The sequence below is a fragment of the Rousettus aegyptiacus genome, unplaced genomic scaffold (assembly GCF_014176215.1).
Source record: "Rousettus aegyptiacus isolate mRouAeg1 unplaced genomic scaffold, mRouAeg1.p scaffold_m13_p_17, whole genome shotgun sequence".
Taxonomy (NCBI): domain Eukaryota; kingdom Metazoa; phylum Chordata; class Mammalia; order Chiroptera; family Pteropodidae; genus Rousettus; species Rousettus aegyptiacus.
Genome location: NW_023416292.1, coordinates 1,326,512 through 1,347,621, shown reverse-complemented (window position 1 = coordinate 1,347,621; position 21,110 = coordinate 1,326,512). Strand labels below are relative to the sequence as shown.

Sequence of the window (21,110 nt, the reverse complement as noted above, 5' to 3'; positions counted from 1 at the left end):
TTTTGGTCCTTAGATTTCACATATAAGTGAAATCATATGGTATTTATCTTTCTCTCTCTGACTTATTTTACTCAGCATAAAAACTTCTAGGTCCATCTATGTCATTGCAAATTGTAAGATTTCATTTTTTTTAATGACTGAGTAATATTCCATTGTATATATAAACCATAATTTCTTTATCCAATCATCTGTTGATGGGCATTTAGGTTGCTTCCATATTTTGGCTATTGTAAATTGCGCTGCCTTGAATATGGAGGTGCACAGATCTTTACGAATTATCGCTTTGGTTTTCTTTGGATAAATACCCAGAAGTGCAATTGCTGGGTCAAAAGGCATATCCGTTTTTAATTTTTTGAGACACCTCCATACTGTTTTCCATAGCAGCTGTACCAATTTGCAATCCCACCACAATGTATGAGGGTTCCCTTTCTCCGGATTCTCGCCGGCACTTGTTGTTTTTCGATTTATTGATGATAAGACATTCTGACAGGTGCGAGGTGATAGCTCATTGTGGTTTTAATTTGCATTTCTCTGATGGTTAGCGACCCATGAGTTTCTTTTCATATGTCCGTTAGCCATCTGTATTTCTTCTTTGGAGAAGTATCTGTTCAGGTCTTCTGCCCATTTTTTAGTTGCATTGTTGTTGTTGGTTTGTATAAGTTCTTTATATATTTCAGATGTTAACCCCTTATCAGATGTATCATTAGCCAACATCTTCTCCCAAAGAGTCAGTTGTCTTTTTGTTTTGTTGATGGTTTCCTTTGCTGTACAAAAACTTTTTGGTTTGGTGAAGTCCCATTTATTTTTTCTTTAATTTCCCTTGCCCGAGCAGGAACATCAGAGAGATTCCCGTCTATTTTTTCTTCTAGAAGTTTTATGGTTTCAGGTCTTACATTTAAGTCTTTAATCCATTTTGAGTCTATTCTTGATTATGATTAAGAAGGTAGTCCAGCTTCTTTTTTTTTTTTTGCATGTATCTGTACAATTTTCCCAACACCATTTATTGAAGAGACTGTCTTTACCCCATTGTATATTCTTGCCTCATTTGTCACGTATTAAGTGAGTGTATAGGCGTGGATTTATTTCTGGGCTCTCTATGCTGTTCCATTGATCAATGTATCTGTTTTTATGCCAGTGCCATGCTGTTTTGATTATTGTAGCTTTGTAGTATAGTTTGACATCAGACAGTGTGATACCTCCAACTTTGTTCTTCTTTCTCAAGATTGCCGTGGCTCTTTGGGTTTTTTTATGGCTCCATGTGAATTTTAGGATTATTTGTTCTAGCTCCCTGAAAAATGCCATTGGTTTTTTTATAGGGATTGCATTGAATCTATAGATTGCTTTGGGTAGTATGGCCATTTTAACGATGTTGATTCTTCCTACTCACGAACAGGGCATATGCTTCCATTTATTTGTATCATCTTCAATTTCTTTTTTCAATGACTTATAATTTCCTGAAAACAGGTCTTTTACCTCCAGGGTTATTTGATTACCAGGTATTTTATAGTTTTTGACGCAATTATAAATGAGATTGTTTTCTTAATTTCTCTTTCTGAAAGTTTATCATTGGTGTATAAAAATGCCACTGACTTCTGAATATTTATTTTGTAACCTGCTACTTTACTGAATCCATTGATCAGTTCTAACAGTTTTCTGGTGGAATCTTAGGGTTCTCTATATACAGTATCATGTCATCGGCAAATGACGAAAGTTTTACTTCTTCCTTTCCAATTCGGATGCCTCTTATTTCTTTTTCTTGTCTGATTGCTGTGGCTAAGACTTCCAGTACTATGTTAAATAAGAGTGGTGAAAGTGGGCATCCTTGTCTTGTTCCTGTTCTTAAGGAAAATGCTTTTAGTTTTTGCCCATTGAGTATGATGTTGGCTGTAGGTCTTTCATATATGGCCTTTATTATGTCGAGATATGATCCCTCTATTCCCACATTGCTGAGCGTTTTTATCAGAAATGGATGCTGGATTTTGTCGAATGCTTTTTCAGCATCTATTGATATGATCATGTGTTTTTATCTTTCATTTTGTTTATGTGGTGTATCACATTTATTGATTTGCGAATATTGTATCAACCGGCATCCCAGGAATAAATCCAACTTGGTCACAGTGTATGATATTTTTAATGTATTGCTGAATTCGGTTTGCTAATATTTTACTGAGGATTTTGCCTCAATGTTCATAAGAGATATCGTTCTATAGTTTTCTTTTTTTTGTAATGTCTTTGTCTGGTTCTGGAATCAGGGTAATGGTGGCCTCATAAGAGGAGTTAGAGAGCCTTCTCTCTTTTTTAATTTTTTGGAAAAGTTTGAGAAGAATAGGTGATAATTCTTCTCTGAATGTTTGGCAAAATTCACCTACGAAGTCATCTGGTCCAGAGCTTTTGTTTATTGGGAGGTTTTTGATCACCAATTCTATTTCATTGGTGGTAATCAATTAATTCAGATTTTCTGTTTCTTTTTGACATAGTTGGGAGATTGTATGTTTCTAGGAATGTGTCCATTTCTTCCAGATTGTCCAATTTGTTGGCATATGATTGCTTGTAGTATTTTCTTATGATCCAATGTATTTCTGTGGAGTCCGCAGTTATTTCTCCTCTTTCATTCCTGATTTTATTGATTTGAGTCCTCTCTCTCTTTCCGTTTTTGATGAGCCTGGCTAAGGGTCCGTCAGTTTTGTTTATTCTTGCAAAGAACCAGCTCTTGGTTTCATTAACCTATTGTATTGTTTTTCTAGAAGCTATTTCATTTATTTCTACTCCGATCTTTATTAATTTCTTCCTCCTATCCACTTTGGGCTTTGTTCGCTGCTCTTTTTCTTGAAATTTTTTTTGTAATGTTAGATTGGTGTTCTTTTTTTTATTTGAGCTTTTTCTTGTTTCTTGAGGTAGGCCTGTATTGCTATAGATTCCCCTCTTAAAACTGCTTTCGCTGTGTCCCATATATTTTGAATCATTGTGTTTTCATTTTCATTTGTCTCTAGGTATCTTTTGATTTCTTCCTCGATCTCATTAATAACCCATTCATTGTTTAATAGCATTTAGCCTCCATGTGTTTGTGTATTTTCCAGTTATTTTCTGTTGTCACCAAGACTTTATTGTTGTTGACTTCTATTTTCATGCCATTGTGATCAGAGAAGACGGTTGATATGGTTTCAATCTTCTTAAATTTATTGAGACTTGATTTGTGTCCTGTCATGTGGTCTATCCTGAAAAATGTTCCACGTGCACTTGAGAAGAATGTATATTTTGCTGCTTTTGGGTCAAATGCTCTGAAAATATCCCTTAAATTTATCTGTTCTAGTGTGTCTTTTAGATCCATTGTTTCCTTGTTGGTTCTTTGTCTGGAAGATCTGTCCATTGGTGTCAATGGGGTGTTAAAGTCTCCTACTATGAGCGTCTTACTGTTGATCTCTCCTTTAATGTCAGTCAATAATATCTTTGGGTATTTAGGTGCTCCTATGTTTGGTGTGTGTATATTTACTAGAGTTATGCCCTCTCGATTTATCGATCCCTTTATCATTATGTAATGCCCTTTTTTGTCTCTTATTATAGCCTTTCTTTTAAAGTCATTTTATCTGATATAAGTATGGCTACCCTGGCTTTTTTTTTTTTTTCATTTCCGTTTGCGTGAAATATCTTTTTCCATCCCTTTACTTTCAGTCTGTGAGTGTCGTTTGATCTGAAGTGGGTCTCTTGTAGAGAGCACATGCATGGTCTTGTTTTCTTATCCATTTGGCTACCCTATATCTTTTGATTGGAGCATTTAATCCGTTTACATTTAAAGTGATTACTGATAGGCACATCGTTACTGCCATTTTATTATTCATATTCGTTATTCCTATTTTCTTTTTTACCCCTTCTCTTTTTACAGAAGACCCTTAACATTTCTCGTAATGCCAACTTGTTAGCAATAAATTCCCTAAGCTGTTTCCTGTCTAGGAAACTCTTATCTCACCTTCCATTTTAATCAAAAACCTTGCTGGGTAGAGTATTCACGGTTATAGATTCTTATTTTACATAACTTTGAATATTTCTTGCCATTCCTTTCTGGCCTGCAAAGTTTCCATTGAAAAGTCAGCAGACATTCTTATGGGGTACCCTTGTAAGTAACTAGCTGCCTCTCTCTGGCTGCTTTTAAGATTCTCTCATTGTCTTTGACCTTTGGCATTTTAATTATGATGGGTCTTGGTGTGGGTCTGTATGAATTCCTCTTGTTTGGGACTCTTTGTGCTTCCTGATCTTATATGTCTAATTCCTTTGCCAGGTTAGGGAAGTTTTCTGTCATTATTTCTTCAAATGGATTCTCAATCCCTTGCTCTCTCTCTTCCCCTTCAGGTACGCCTATGATCTGGATGTTGTTACACTTCATGTTACCCCAGAGGTCTCTTAAACTTTCCTCATTTTTAAAAAATTCTTTATTCTTTTTGTTATTCTTATTGGATGTATTCTGTTACCTTGTCTTCCAGTTCACTGATTGAATCTTCTGCTTCATCCAATCTACTGCTGAATCCTTTTGATGTATTCTTCATTTCAGTTATATTCTTATCTTAATTTCTGTCTAGTTCTTTTTTATGTTTCTACGTCCTTTTTTATGGTGTTGAGGTTCTCCTTGTGCTCAGCCATTCTCCCCATGAGTTCATTGAGCATCCTTATGACCCTTATTTTGAACTCTGTCTCTGGTAGGCTGCTTGCCTCCATTTCATTTAGCTTATATTCTGGAGTTTTCTCCTGTTGTTTCATCTGTGGCATATTTCTCTGTTTTCTCATTTTTTTTAGCCTCTCTGAATTCGTTTGTATGTGTCAGGAATATTTGTTTTGTCTCTCAGCCTTGGCCGGATGGCCTAATATGGAATGTGTCCTGAGTGGCCCAGTGGTGCACTATCCGTGATCCGCTATGCCAGGAGCTCTGGACGTGATCTTTGTGTGGGTTGTGTGTGATCTTCTGTTGTCACCAAGCCTTTTGTTGTTAGCATATGAGTGGATAGCATTAAAGCTCAGGCTGATTAATTGTGGGAACTGGCTACACCCACAGGGTAAGAGTTGCTGTGGGGGCTCACCCCACTCAGTATAATTTGCCCTAGCAGGCTCATGTACTTGCTGCAACCACCCTTTGTGTGTACTGCTAATGGGGCTAGTCTAAATTTGCTCCATTGTCATCTGGTGCCAGCCTGCAGATGCTTTGGTTTTGTGGCCTCTTTGCAAAGGATCCCCAGTAGGCTTTGGTCAGCTACTGCTTTTGATTGCTCAGGGCTATGCGGTAAGAACTACGAAGCATTCAGCAGATGGTTGTTGCCTATGCTGTATCTATAGGTAAGTGGAAGAGATAATGCTGTAGGCAGTGGTTGGTTATCCCCCATCCCTGACCTATGGCAGTTTAGCAGAGGGACCAGTTCTCCTCAAGGCCTGACACTGCCTGTCAGTTGCTGTAAGTCTCTGAAACTGGATGAGCCTCTGGGTAGTGCATGGAGCCTGGGAGTCTCCTGGATCTATTGTGTAAATTTCCTCCTGCCACTGCATTGTCAGTTTACATGCCAATGCTGTCTCTGTGGCTCCCTGTACAAGTTTCCATTCATAGTAAGGTCAACTGCTGCCCACCCTGGACCTAAATGTGCTACCCAAGGGCATGGGTAACTGTCTATCAATGTGCAGCAGGCACTTTGTATATTAGGTGGTGCAGGAGCTCAGGGAGTCAAGGGCCTTCAGGCCAATACAGACCCCTACATTCTCCTCAAGAGATATTGCAGCTCATACAGGCAGCAGTGGTCTGTCCACAACTGTTTTCTTTGAAATTTGCTCACTGCCCTAGCCAATGTTTGTTTTGTGCACTGACTGCACAACCTCAGAGCCAAGCAGGGTACAAGAGGCTGCTTGCCAATGTGCTGCAGGCACTTTGTGGTTTGGGTGAAGCAGGATCTCAGGAAGACAAGGTCCATCTGGCCAATACAGCCTCAGTCTTACTGCAACTTTGGTAAGTGTTTAGAAGTTCCTGCAGAAGTCTCAAATCACAACAAGACCAGCTGCTGTCTGGGACTGGCCCCTGATATCCACCCAAGTTCGTATTGGCAGCAGTCATCTACCTGACCCTATCTCAGAAAAGCAGCTCACAGAGCAGGTCCCCTGCTGGGAATGAAAACGTGGCTCATAGTGCTGCCTCCTGCTGGGAATGCTTGGCCCTGAAGCAAAGCAGGCCTGACAGCCATCCAGTAACAAGTGTTCCAGGCAATGTGCAAGGTAAGGCAGGCTGATTCCCTCTGACCAGTGCTTCCTAATGGCTCTGTGGGAGGGGTCTGCACAGTCAAGCTGGTGGGGTCTGTAGATTACCCTGTAGAGGGGTTGAACTAAGGCACAAAGATGGTGCAGACTCTCAGAATGAATCCCACGCAGCCTCTGACCCACCAGCGGTGACCTGGTGAGCATCCACAGGTCAGAAAATCTATGCACGGGCCCTTCAAAGGGACATCTAGGGATTCAGTCTCTTTCCATCTCACCCAGACAGCCAGAATCCATCTGGTTTTTACAATCAGAGTTATTGGATTCTCCTCTTCCCTGGGCTGCGACCTTGGGCTGAGGAGCCCCCAGATGAGACTAGGACTGTCCTCTCCTTCAGGAGAGCCTCTGCTGCCTCTCTCTCTTTCCATTGATCCTCTACCACCCACACATGCAGGCTCAGCCCAAATCGTGACTTTGCCCCTCCTACCAGCTTCAATGTGGTTCCTTTATATTATCAGACATAGATGCTATGATCGGCTGGACTTCAGGTGATTCTCCACATTGATTATTTTATAATTTTGTTGTAATTCAGTGCAGACCTGAAAAGAAATGAACCCCGCTTTTACCTAGTCTGCTATGTGCCCCCTCTCCCTCAGGTTTAACATTTTAATTAAATCTGTTGTATAAGTAAAAAAACTGGTCAGGGTGATAAATTACTTCCAGAAGCATCTAGGGTCCATTTCCTTTCTGTACTTACCTTGGCCTTCTCTGTTTGACCCTTATACTAACAAGTTTTTTTAAAGGTAAAAGTTAGTCCATCAGGTATACTCTAGGGAAAGACTTATCTGTCTTTTACTCAAATAACTCATTTCTTGTGATTTATTTGAACATGGAGGAAATCTTCTGGTTCAGTTCTTCCATAATGTTTGCAAAAAGATTCAAGATTACTAGAAGGATTACAAGGTTACACTCCTCTCAGTGTCTTGAGATATGGGTGACAGGTATCACAGTTATAGCACTTTTGATAGTTTGAGAGTTCTCAAGAATGGATTAACATTTGCTTATTAAACTTGAGAAGGTTTGAAACCAATCTTATCAGGTTTTCTGTGTTCTTGATTTAACTTAAACATTACAGAAGACCGTTGTCTCAGAAAATACCCAATCCTGGAACTAAGAGAGGGATCTGTTCTCCCTGTTCTAAAAGATTAATATTGACAAGTTACAAAACACACTAATAAATACAGTTCCAACATGCCAAAACGCTATTAGCTGATACTAGGCACACCATGGCTACTGGTTATGTTCAGTTGAGGTACTTGTAGCATGTGAAGGTAAAGGCTCTGTCAACCAAAATGATTTTCGGCTGTAATAAAGAATAAATAACATTTATCTGAGCAAAGGATTGCAATCTGAGAGATGCAAATACAGGTGGCAACCCAAACTGTTGTCCACTGAGACAAAAGAGAGGTGGTTTTTTTATGGAGAAAGTTCTTGCCCAGGTTTCTATTCAGATTAGCTCAATTGTGTTGACCTGAAAATTTCGGACTGGTTGATTGAGATTGTGTTTCTGGGAGAGGCTGAAACAGCAATTAGGTCAGATGTAAAATCTAGGTTTGGTATCACAGTGACACCATTTGAGGCCTGTGGTTTTTCTCTTTAACACTACTCTCCTCTAGTCTTGCTCTAAGCAACTTAGTTGCTTTCACTTCCTCAAATGAATCTTGTTTCTCCCACCTCCCTCCCGCCCTGGGCACTTAATATTATTTTTTCTTTTCCTCTCGGTTGGAACATTTATTGTTTTCATTTCATCTTTCTCTGTCTAATTTCTACTTATATTTATTCCTACTCACACTTTCCATAGAAGCCATTTCCGACCCCAAAATTCAAGTATGTGCTCTCTTTTGTGTTCTCCCTTAGTATTTCATATTTTCATTTTCCTAGCACATCACTAATAGTAAAATTGTCTGATTAATTTTCTGGGTCCACTGGAATAGAAGTTCCATAAGGGAAAGAGATATATCTCATTGTATGCATGGTGCCTAGCATGGAGCCTAGGACATTGTGTTTATATTTATTAGATGAGTGAATAAATGAGTAAATTGATGCACATTCGTATATATGAATGGATGAATAGAGGGAGGGAGGAAATCATGAGTTATAGTTCAATCATGCTGTAATCTTTGAGTATCCTTACTAGCCCTGATAAATTCTCTCATTTCCCACAGTGGCTATTTCAAAATTTCACTCTTATTCTCCAGGCCTCTTACCTCAGTTCTCTGTCCTTTCAGCAAAGAATTTGCCTCCTAAATCACTGAAAAAATGGGGCTAGAGATCACTGGGCAGGGACCCCCTCAACTTCTTGCCCGATACCTCCAAACTGCTCTACATCATTATTTTTTCCTCCTGTTTTCCCTCAGAGCATGAGGTATCTCCTCTCCCAGCTAACACTTGTGCCTTCAACTCCACTCTGAACTCTCTCTAGCCCAGTCCCATCAAGTACATTATCTCTCTCTCATGTCTTCCCATCCACTGGTTCCTTCCCTTGATCTATCATAGTTTAATTCTTTTGCTTCTTGAAATCTAAAAACCAACACCAAAAAACTTTCTTTACTTTTCATGTCCTTTTGCATAATACCCTACTATTCTCCTTCACATTCACATTAACATGTCTTAAAAGAATAGCTTACTTTTGTTTTCTCTTCATCTTCCTTTCAGTCCTTGACCCATTGCCCTTTGGTTTATTAAACTCATTAGACTTCCAAGCTCAGGAAATGATACTCTATTCATCTTGTCACCCGTGACACAAATCTGGTTTCTTTATATCTACTACCAAATTACTTTCTAAAAAAAGATTTGTACAGGTTTGTTAAATAGTTGATCTCATCAGAATGCCCCCTGGAATTTCATATCAATATCTTAAAATGCACCTCTTTTCATCTGTAAAAGTTTTACTAGAAACAATATGACTTGTTTTTAGAGTAATCAGAATGTACTCTTTAGAACCTCTTTCTCTTTTCTGGGTAGACTCTTTGGTATAAAATTATGACTTCTTTTAATCTGATCCCCCCACCCCATTTTAATTTTGCTTTTCTACAGATAAGAAACATGTTAAGGACAGGAAATATCTGCTTTATTTTTTATTATAAACTACAGGTAAACACAGTTACTTTATCCTTAGCATCCAGACACATCTTCAACTACTTCTTCCTGTTAGAATTAAATCAAAATAGTGGCTTTCCTTAAGGTTGCTTCCCCTAACTTCTAAAATACAGAATTGGTATGAAGTTAAATCAAGATTTTGTCAATTTATCTTAAAAGTTAAAAAATACACAATATATTATACATTAAAAAAATAAATCTATCATCTGAATTTATCGGACCATCCTCTGTTAGTGAACTAAACTACCACCTAAATACCCCAAAATTGTATGACAGTGTCTTTGCATGAATTTTGCAATCTCTATTGGTAAAATTAATCCATCTTTCTTCTTCAATTTGTGAATGGATTATAGTATTCGTTCAGATAAGTAGAGTACCTTTTTTCCTTCTTTTATGGACAATCAAGGATTCTTTCTAGTGCTCTTTTCTATCTTCAGGGTTATGTTCCTTTTCCAGACCACTATTTCATTCAATATTTCATAACAAAGTTCACTTTTCTTTTGATATTTTCAAACATGTGTCTTAGATCATCTGAGGATACTGGATTTATATTTCAGTGTTTCCCTTAGCTTATTTGCATTGATTTACAGATATATGAAAACTTGAGTACTATACCCAACACTTTTATGTTTTTCCTTTGCTAATTATTGGGTACTTCTGCCACTGCTGCTCTACTTTCTATGTCATAATAGTGATCTTTTATTCATTTATTCAGGATAGAGCCATAAGACAGGGCTCCACTGGTCCAGGTTGTGTACATTATCATAATTTAAAAAAAGTCATTGATTTTAAGTAATTAGACAGTAATTCAAATTTCTACTTGCAGTTTCTCAAAAAAAAATGTTAAGGGGAATCTAATTTATAAACTATAGCAACACTTCCTATGAACACTTTTCTTGCCCTCTTCAATCTTTTCAGAATATACCATCCATCTGCTTCTCAGAGATTCTTACTCTCTTGAGCCTTCATGCTGTAGCGCCCTTATTTCCTAAACCAACCTGATTGGCCCTTGTTTGTTTTCTCCTCTTTTTCTCCCTGCCAATTTAGTGCAAACTAATCTCAAGAAGTAAGAAAGAGGGAGAAACTAAGTGGGAAGTAAAAGTGCAAAAATATTCTTGACTAGTAGGAAGTCATGAAGAGGCAAAGACTGGGAACACATATGTGTACATTTTTCCTGTCATTCATTTGTTTGTTCATCCATCCATTCATTCATTCTTTTATTCAATTTTAAGTCCCCACAATACTTTGGGACACATTTTAAATTCACATTGTGTTTAGCGTAGAATGAAAATGTGTCCCCAAGTATCGTGGAGAATTAAAATTGAATAAGACATGGTCTTTGCCTTTGAGAAGTTCACCATCTTAGTGACTATGTGTTATAGTTTTTCTGTCCTACTCACATTTCAGTTTGAAGTTCTTTTGAGCATGTTGAGAACACCCTTTCCAAACAAGATCTCATTGTCCTTATAAAGTAGACTCCATTTTCACAAGGAGAAAGGATGCAAATTATAACTGGGCCTAGATTATGACTTCAGTCTATATGCTCCGTATTCTTCATTTCTCGTAGGACTCAACCTCATTCCTCCTCCCCCAAGGAATCTTAAAGAAAATTCTCTGGTCTTACAGTGGTGCTGGGTCTCTCTTTCTTATCATCACATGTACTAGGCCAGTGACCTGATTTTGTGTCTTGTGCGTACTGATGTCTTTTACTTTTAGACCATTAGACTACAAGTGAAAGCTTCTTTAGAAGCTGCTATTATTTTTTAGATTTTAGACCCCTTCTATATTCTTCACTCTTTCATACTCACATATAGGCATTTATTTCTAAAAATTATATCATAAGCATAGTCCTTATTTTATTGCTGTTTTGACACAATAAAATAAGTTCAACAGGCAATTGCTAAACATTCCAATAATTTAGGCATAGTACTTGGTGTTATAGATGCAAAAATATACAATAATAAAACAATGATAATACATGACATTTATCAAATGCTTACTAATCTTCCGAATATTATTCTAAGCATTTATTTGTATTAATTAAATTATATTCTAAGATTTTTCTTGTGTAACTTTGTATTAGTTAGGGATCTTCAGAGAAACAGGACCAATAAGCTATATTTAAATATATAGAAAGATATTCATTATGCAAGATTGGCTCAGGAAATTATGGCATAGTCATATTATGGTATATATGCATAACCTGTATTAGGTACTTCTGTATGTAGAGAAGTCTCATGATCTACCATGTGCAAGATGGTGGCCCAGGAAATCTGGTGGTGTAATTCCAGTACAAATCCATATGCCTAAGATTTATGCGAGCCAATGGTGTAAGACCCAGTTCAAGTCTGAAGGCCTAAGAACTAGGAGTGCTGATATCCAAGGGTAGGAGAAGATGGATGTCCCAGTTCAAGCAGAGAGCAAATTCACCCTTTGTTCACCTTTTTGTTCTATTTGGACCTTCAAAGGATTGGATAATTCTCACTCATATTGATCTTCTTTATTGAGTCTACCAATTCATGTGCTAATCTATTCCAGAAACATCTTCGCAGATACATCCAGAAATAATGTTTACCAACTATCTAGGCAACCCTTAGCCCAGTCAAGTCAACACATAAAATTAACTATCACAAACTCTATGAGATAAGTACTAAAATAAAAGCAGAGAGAATAGCTAATATGCTCATAGTTACAAAGCTGGCAAATGACAGAACCAGGATTTTAACCAAGGCAGTCTGATTCCAGAGCCCATGCTATTAACCATCATACTATAATGGAAAATAAACTAGACTCTTAGTACTCATTTTTAATTTTTTTTTGACCTTGGGACACTTACAGTCTGGTGACAGAGGCAGGTAGTAGGCATTAAACAGATCATTTCAATATAATGAATGCTAAGATATAGACATACACAAGATGTTGTATCTTTATTTCCTCCTTCATTTACCAACTATGTGGTTGACTGTGACTTTGTTCTGAGAATAAAGAAGTGATTAATTATGGGTTGTGCTATCTTGCTGAGCATATGTCAGACTTCTTGGAGGGTCTTCAAAGATGACCTAGGATGGTAGTTCTCAAACAGAATGCAGTAGGGGAGAGTCTCCTCTGCCTTACCCTCAAAGGACATTTGACAGTGTCCGGAGACATTTTTGATTGTCATAACTGGAGAGATGCTAGTGGCATCTAGTGGGCAGCAGCCAGGGATGCTGCTGAACATCCTACAATACACAAGGACACTCCCCTACAACAAAGAATTATCTGGACCAAAATGTCAATAGTGCCAAGGTTGATAAACACTGATTTAAGTTTTCTATTGTCACCACTTCTATTAATCTACATGGAAACAATTAACAGAAGGAGAACAGCTTTAGAATATATTTCTAATACTTTTAAAATTCTGAAGAGAATGTCTTACTAGACTGCATTCTCCAAGAACCCAGAGACTCTGTCTGCATTGCTGATATCATAACTAGCACAGTGCCAGGCACATGGTGGTTGTTCATATATTGTTGCTTGGGCTGAATTGATTATGTCACAAAGGGTATAAAGTACGAAATGAACCAATCAAATCAGAAACATCGTAGAAACAAATGGCTAGGTGTATCTGCATATGCCCCAGGCACAGGGTAAGTGCTTAATAAATGTTTGTTGAATGAATAGATGAATAGTTGGAAAGATTAATGAACAGAAACGTGAAAGCCCTGGAACACAGGCATTTTTGTCTTTTAGCCATTGAGGAAAATGTTTGGAAATATTAGGTATTTGAAAAGTGAACAGATGGGTATGTATATATATACATGATGTTGAACAACATAACTCAGCTTTTGTGTAACAGTATATGAGACTGGAGTAACATAGGTAACATTCCCTTTTTCCTATACTGTTAGCTTCTTTCTTGCTCTTTTTGAGCCTATACAGTCATATACCACTTAATGGTGGTGATACATGCTGAGAAATGTGTCATTAGGTAATTTTGTCATTATACAAACATCGTAGAGTATACTTAAACATATTTAAATGGTTAGCCTACAACACACCTGGGTTATATGGTACAGCCTATTGCTCCTAGGCTACAAACCTGTTCAGCATGTTACTGTACTGAAGTATATCTAAACATAGAAAAAGTGAGTAAAAATATGGTATAAAAGGTAAAAAATTGGTAACTCTATAGGGCACTTATGATGAATTGAGCTTGCAGAACTGGAAGTTGCTCTGGGTGAGTCAGTAAGTGAATGGTGAGTAAATGTGAAGGCCTAGGACATTACTGTACACTACTGTAGACTTTATAGGCACTGTACACTTAGGCTACGCTAAATTTATAAAGCGACATGAGATAAATCAAGCATGAGAGGATACGATGCAATCAAGAGACACAGTAAAGCCTAAGAACAGGAAACAATAAAAGCATAGTATAATAAATATGTAAACCAGTAACTTAGTTTTTTTTTCAATTTCATATTTAGATTCCTTATTTGTAATAGATAAATTAATATAAAGGAAAACATTTTTTCTTTTTTTAAAATAATTTCTTATTTTTCAATTACGATTAACATACAAATTATACTAATTTCAGGCTTACAACATAGTGATTAGATATTTTTATAACTTACAAAGTGATTACCCTGACAAATCTTGTACCCATTTGATACCATACATAGTTATTATAATACTACTGTCTGTATTCCCTAAGCTATACCTTACATCCCCATGACTATTTTTTTCTAAGCTTTATTGAAGTATAACAGACAATTATTGCTCATATTTACATTGGTTGAGTTTTTTCAGTTATACTTAGTATACAATAATATATTAGTTTCAGTTGTACAGCATAGTGGTTAGAGATCTATATAACTCATGAAGTGGTCACCACACTAAATCCAGTACTCCCCTTCTCCCTTACATATTTTTTACATCATTGACTACTTTCCTTGTGCTACACTTTATACCTCCATGACTATTTAGTATCTATCCAATTGTACTTCTTTTTATACCTTTGCCCTTTATCACTGTCCCCCCACCTCTCCCATTTAGTAGCCCTTAAAATATTCTCTATATGTATGAGTTTATTTCTGTTTTAGTTGTTTATTTTGTCCTTGAGATTCTCCATGTACGTGAAATCATGTGACATTTGTCTTTCTCTATGTGACTTACCTCATTCAACGCAATACCCTCTAAGTCCATCAAGGCAATATCTTTCTCTACCCTCTTCCTTTTAGTCTGTGTGTCTTTTAATCTGAAGCAAGTCTCTCGTAGACAGCATATGTAGGGGTCTTGTTTTCTGATCCATTCAGCCTCCCTATCTTTTAGCTGGAGCACTTAATTCTTTTCTATTTGAGGTACTTGTTGATAAGAATGTAGTTATTACGATACTTTATTCATGTTTTTGACACGTGTTTTTTCTTCTTAAAGGAGTTTCTCCAACATTTTATGTAATAGTGGCTTGGTGTTGATGAATTCCTTTAGCTTATTTTTGTCTGGGAAGCTCTTTATCTGTCCTTTGACTCTAAATGATAGCATTGTTAGATAAAGTATTCTTAGTTGTAGATCTTTGGTTTTCTTCACATTGAATATTTTGTGCCAAGCCCTTCTGTCTTGCAGAGTTTCTTTTCCGAAATCAGCTTCTAGTCTTATGGGTGCTTCCTTGTAGGTAATTAATTGCTTTTCTCTTGCTGCTTCTAAGATTCTCTGTTTGTATTTAACTTTTGGCATTTTAATTATAATGTGTCTTGGTGTGGGCTTCCTTGAGTTCATATTTTTGGGGACTCTCTGGTCTTCCCGAGGTTTTATGTCTATTTCCTTCGCCAGGTTAGGGAAGTTTTCCACTATTATTCCTTCAAATATATTTTCTATTTCTTATTCTCCCTCTTCGAGTACCCTTATGACACAGATGTTACCCTTAATTTTGTTCCTTGAGCTTCTTAAATTATTATTATATTCCTGGTTACTTTTTTCTTGCCGTTCTGATTGGGCGTCCTTGGCTTTCCCATCCTCATATATCAGTGGTTCAGTCCTCTTCTTTATCCACTCATTTGATTCCCTCTAATATACTTGTCATCTCAGATAATGTGTTCTTCATTTCTGACTGATTCCTTTCTATAATTTCTATGTCAATTTCTATATTTTTTATCTCTTTGTTAAAATTCTCACTGAATTCATCCATGCTTCCCCTAAGTTCATTGAGCATCTTTATAACCAGTGTTTTGAACTCTGCATCTGTGAGATTACTTGACTCCATTATTTCTGGATCTCTGTTCTATTCTCTCATATGGTTTCTGCTTCTTTGTCTTCCCATTTTGGCTGCCTTTCTGTGTGTGTTTCTATGTACTTATCAAAGCTCTTAAGTGTCCCGGTCTTATTAGTGTGGCTTTATATAGTAGATGCCCAGCAGCACAGTCCTGAGAGGGGTTCAGCTGTAGGCCAAGATTAGCCCAGCCTGCGTCATCTGGGGCCACCTCTTAAGATTCAACAAGCAATCCATAGATGCTCTGCTTATAGGTGCTTCAAAATGCTACACCAGAAACTGCAGTCAGCTGCCAACAGTGTGAGTCTTGGCATTGCTCAGCAGGTGGTCCAGGACTCACACCTGGATGTGGCTTGGGTGGGGCCAAGGGTTGGGAGAGGCAGTTTCCAGGAATTCTTGACCTGTTATCTGGTTTGATGATGTCTCAGCTATGGTGGCACTGAGTCCGCATCTGGGTGGGAGGAGGGCTCAACAGAGGAGCAATGGATACCACCAGCACTTTTGTCTTAGAGAAAGCCTTGCCCCTGGCCCTAACTCCAACAATTCAGTGCAAGCAAGTCTATCACTGTGAAAGCCAAGTTGTGGGCATGGCCACTTTAGGAGGAATGTCTACACCTGCTGGCTGCTATAGCTTCTGTCCCACCCAGTCCCTTGAGACAGGACTGGGTAGCTTCGTGTCTTTGCACCCTCCTACCTCCAACCCTTTCAGGGTGATTTCTTATTTCTCTCCCTAGTTGTAGGGCTTCTGTTCATCTAGACCCCAGGTGACTCTGCTTGCTGTTTACTCTGTGTTTCCATCACAGCTTTGATGTGGTTGCAAAAGGGGATGAACAAAGCTTCTATCATCTATGCTATTCCCCCAGTCTTCCCCATGGTTGTTTATTATTATCGAGTATTATGTATTATACACAGTTGCATATGTGCTATACTTTTATATGACTGGCAGTGCAGTCACATAAAATGCTTGTTTACACCAGCATCACTACAAACATGTATGTAATGGGTTGTACTACAACATTAAGAATGCTACAATATCAGCTTCATTATAATCTTATGGGACTACTATCGTATACACAGTCATCATTGATGCAAGTAATGCTATGTGGCACATAAATGTGCATATATATATATATAGTTCTTCCTACCCACAAAAAAGAGTCAACAAGCCTCCCTTCATCTTGCATCTTCTAACTATTATCTTTTTTTTTCTCTTTCCTTAACCAAACCTAGTTTTTTAGAGCTGAGGCTTATACAATTTGGGGTACCTTGATAAAATAAATAAGAAAACTGTAAATACAAATAAAAACAAAAATTAATTTAGCTAGAATGAGAAAAGAAATCCCATGTGTCACAGTTTTAAAAAGATGACAAATACAAATATTACTAAAGCCAGAAAAATAACTTAATTTTTTTGTTAATTGAATGCCTTCATCTTCTATAATTCTTTGCCACTAAATAACTCTGGCTCCCATTCACTTCAAACCCACTCCTCACCTACTTCTGGAAAACTAAATTGAACCAGTAGAAAACACAAGCCCAGAGAGGGGACATTACTGAATAGGAGGCCAGACCCTCTGATAAAGACCATAGTCACTCCTCTCAAGCAGAAATCTCTTCCTTTTTCCCTGTTCCAGCAGCCTAGGCCAAAGCCTGGGCTACAGAGCATCTCTGCCTCCTCTAATGTAGGTTTCACTATGACTCTTGATGGCAGGTTGTTCAGAAAAGCTGATTGTGGTCTCTGGGAGCAAAGTGAGTCTTCGAATCTGCAATTTGCCTGATAAATACAAAAAACTCACCTGGTTTTACACTGACACCCAGAAGATTGTAGAATGGGAGTCCAACACACCTGAGCCTCACTACTTCAAATCTAAATTTAAGGACAGAGTCACATTTGATCATCGAGATGGCACACTCCACATCTATAAGGTCCAAAAAGAAGACAACAGCACCTACCTCCTGAAGATATTAAAAGAGGCTGGGACTGAAGTGGAACGAAAGATCTTCCTGCAGGTGCTTGGTGAGTTTGGGGAATCAAAAGGCAAGTTTCCACTCTGTGGTCCTGGGTGGACTAGCAGGAAGCTGCCTGGGGATCATGGGGGCTCTCTCTGGGAAGAGGAGAGAAAAATCCCAGGACTGCCTTTATTCAATTCTCCTTGTGCCAGTTTCACTTGAGAGTGAGTCTGGGCCAGAATAACCCAAATTGATAGCCTTGGGATGTTTAAAAACTCTTCTTATATTAGTAAGTCTAAGATTTAAAGAGAAGGAAAACAATAAAGATGGTTTCCTCTCTATTCTCTTCATGCCTGCTGTAATCAATCCAGATCAATTCTAAGCTCATATTAATAATATATCTGAATAAAGACTTTATCAGACTTAAGGAAAAAGATAAAGGATGAGGCAGCAGCTATTAAGGAAAGTTTTTCACTTTTCATAATGGGTGAAACAAAACTTCTGCTCATAGTTCCAGCCTAACCAGTATATATGGAATAAGGACTAGGAAATTATACTTGGAATTAGACAGACTTGGATTAAAAACTCTGGTCATTTATTTAGTTATATGACCTTGGAGAACAATCTTAATATCTCTGTGCCCACAAAGCTATGTAGCTTTAGCAAAAAAAGGATTTATTTAAGAAACTTGGACTATTTAGAGAAATTCAAGGAGTTTAGAAGATTCAGGAAGGGCTAAAGGGGAAGAAGAGTGAAAACTAGGGCATGTCTGGAGTCCTCAGCCTCAGGAATCTGTAGACTGTGTCTATGGATCTTTGTCATTTACATGATTTCTCTCTCAAAGTCTAGACTTTAGTATCTCAGTTGAAATTCTCAAGACAGAGAAACTGATTAACCCAACTTGGTTCAGGTATGTGTACCAGATCTAAACATTTATGGCCAAAAGGGTCAGGTTATAAAGCAGAAACATGGTTCCTGGGGAGGTCTTTCTGGGTCGAAGAAAGCAATTGTTAGAGAAAAGGGGTTGGGCAAACATCCAATAGAGGTGTACACCTCATAGTCTTGTGTTCCTCATTGTATTATGAGGATAATTATGTTTGTCTTATAGGATGTTATGAGAATTGAAGTAGATAATTTTTAAAATGCTAAAATAGTGCATATGAAAAGTGTTGCATATATTCAGGTCCAACCAGCCAAGCAGTCTCTGTTCTGAGAGGCTTGAGTCCCCATCTTGCTCACTTACCCAATGTCATATGTCCTGAAAATTCAGGAGGTTCTGGGAACAGGAAAGGATCAAAGTTTCTTACAGTGGTATTTAAAAGAAAAAAAATCTCCAAATTTGTATTAGTTACCAATTTCTGTGGTAAATACTCCCATCACAGCCAATTCTCAGCTACTAATGGTTTCACAATCAGCTTGCAAAATTCCCGATTCTTTTAAAATCCATAAACTGGTTTGGCTTTAGCACATCTGCTTGCAGGTAAGACTCTCAGGATGTGATTAGCAGAAAAATCATACTTTAGTCCAGCCTAGAAATTTCTGATAGCTCAAAGGAGGCATCTTAGAATCCAGACTATACCCACTGCCTCAATAAATCCCATCCACAAAGTGCTCACAGGTGTGCTGCTCACTGTGGGAAATGCAGAAGATGTGTAAGACATGAGGCTATATCACAGGAAATGATGGGAAAAAAACAATATAAAAATTACTCAGATAAAGTATGTAAGGGAAATTGAGAAATCTGAGAGGGTTTTACAGAGTAGATGAGTCTACATTTCAGGACCCTAGCTCTTATTGCCTCTCCACACACACATGTAACCCAGAGGCAAGCTCTGATCTGGTCAATTCTTTGCACATTTTAATCCTGTGATGTCTGAGCTGCATTGGTGCTGCAGATGGTTTACCCTTGACCAGAATGAAAAGACCCCAAAGGATTTCGGGTAAAGTGACCTTAGCAAAGAAAGGAGCAGACACTGGGATTAATTTTCCTCCCATCTGGCAGCTGGACTACAGCAGTGATGATGATGTGACCTCTAACATGTACATACTACACTCTACCTAAAGCACTTCCTCATAGACAATGTCATTTTATCTTACTGACATCATGCTATGAGGTACAGTCATTTTACAAATGAGAAGGAAATTCAAGGGATTAACTATCTTACCTAAGGTAACTCCACCAGAACCAAGTCCAAGATCTAGGCTGGTCTCAATGTAGGTAGTGTTTTGTCCTTTCTATCTCATAAATTCTCCATCCATTCATCTAACCATTCATCAGGTATTTATGTGGCAGGCACTGCACTAGACACTGAGATACCAAAGTTAACAGATGCTGTGCTATTGGTCATTGCCAACATGGGCTGGGGGTTACATGAGGTTCTCTGTAGCTCTGCCAGAATCCAGGAGAGGGCTTTGCCATGTGCAGAGAGGTACCTTTTACCTCAGTACTCTTGCTGAATCTGATTCCAAGAGCCCTTGAAGGACAGAAGGGCCAAGGTGCCAACTATAAGCTATTGCTAGAGAAGGAAACTTGAGCAGCTGAGACAGTTGAGATACTGTCTGACCCTAGCCTATCTCTCTGCCAACACATTTCTCTTCTTTCTGGCATACAGATAGTTATAAATATATTTTGTTTCTGGGTACACGACTCTCCCTCTTGGATCCAGCTTACCTTCACCCCAAGGAATAGCACTTTTGGTTCTAAGCCTCAGGGAGAAGAAAACTACTCCCTCTCTCCCTCTGTAGAACTTTTTTCTCCATAACTCCACTTCCAAAAGCATTCAGCCCCTCCCTAGCTTCCTTTGTGCTTTGTAGGCTAAACCCTTATAGCATAAATGCCTCATAAATGCATAAATCCATTGTCTCATCTTTTAATATCCTCCTTATCTTCAGATCCTGTATCTAAACCTGTCATAAATATTATGAAGATAAAGAAAGTGAACAACAGCTGTTATCTGAACCTGTCATGTGCGGCCTGGGGCCAGTCTCTCAACTACACCTGGTATTGGGACTCAGGGCTCTCTCCAAAAGAGCTCCAGAGTAGTGAGCTTGTGATCACTGTTAATCCAGAAAACTACTCCAAGTTTTACACCTGCCAAGTCAGCAATCCAGTGAGCAACAAGAATCACACAGTCTACTTCACTTCAGCCTGTGAACTTGGTAAGAAATATTTCCAAGGTTGTCGATGGGGGCACAGGGTAACTAGTTTTCTCCTGAATAAAGAAAGGTATGGGGATCCTATTCAGCCTCTTGGCACAGAACTTGGTGGAAAATCACAAAGATACGTGGGAGACTCATGTTCTACTCCTAGCTCACCTCCCAGTGAGCTCAACTCACCTTTGTGGAGCTCAGTGTCCTAAACTGCAAAGGGCAGTTGCACAAGATATCCCTTCACCTTGCCCATTCTAACAATGCATGGTCCTAGAATGTAAGACCAGTGTAATTGTAAGGCATTCTGAGATATCAGGGTGAGCAGGGACAAAAAGGGCAAGCAGGAGAGCTAGTCACACATTGTTAAGCAGGTACATAGAGGGGTTTCTAG

At 38.3% G+C, this 21,110-nt stretch overlaps 1 protein-coding gene across 2 annotated transcripts in view; it reads left to right on the top strand.

The window, feature by feature from the left end:
- The window catches only part of CD48 (CD48 molecule), a 38,829-nt gene that overhangs the window by 9,634 nt on the left and 8,085 nt on the right, over positions 1-21,110 (top strand). For both annotated transcript variants that reach the window (XM_036235311.1, XM_036235312.1), the window contains exons 2-3: positions 17,331-17,636; positions 20,462-20,728. In XM_036235311.1, coding sequence (XP_036091204.1) covers positions 17,331-17,636; positions 20,462-20,728 — 573 coding nt within the window. The remainder of the gene's footprint in view (positions 1-17,330; positions 17,637-20,461; positions 20,729-21,110) is intronic.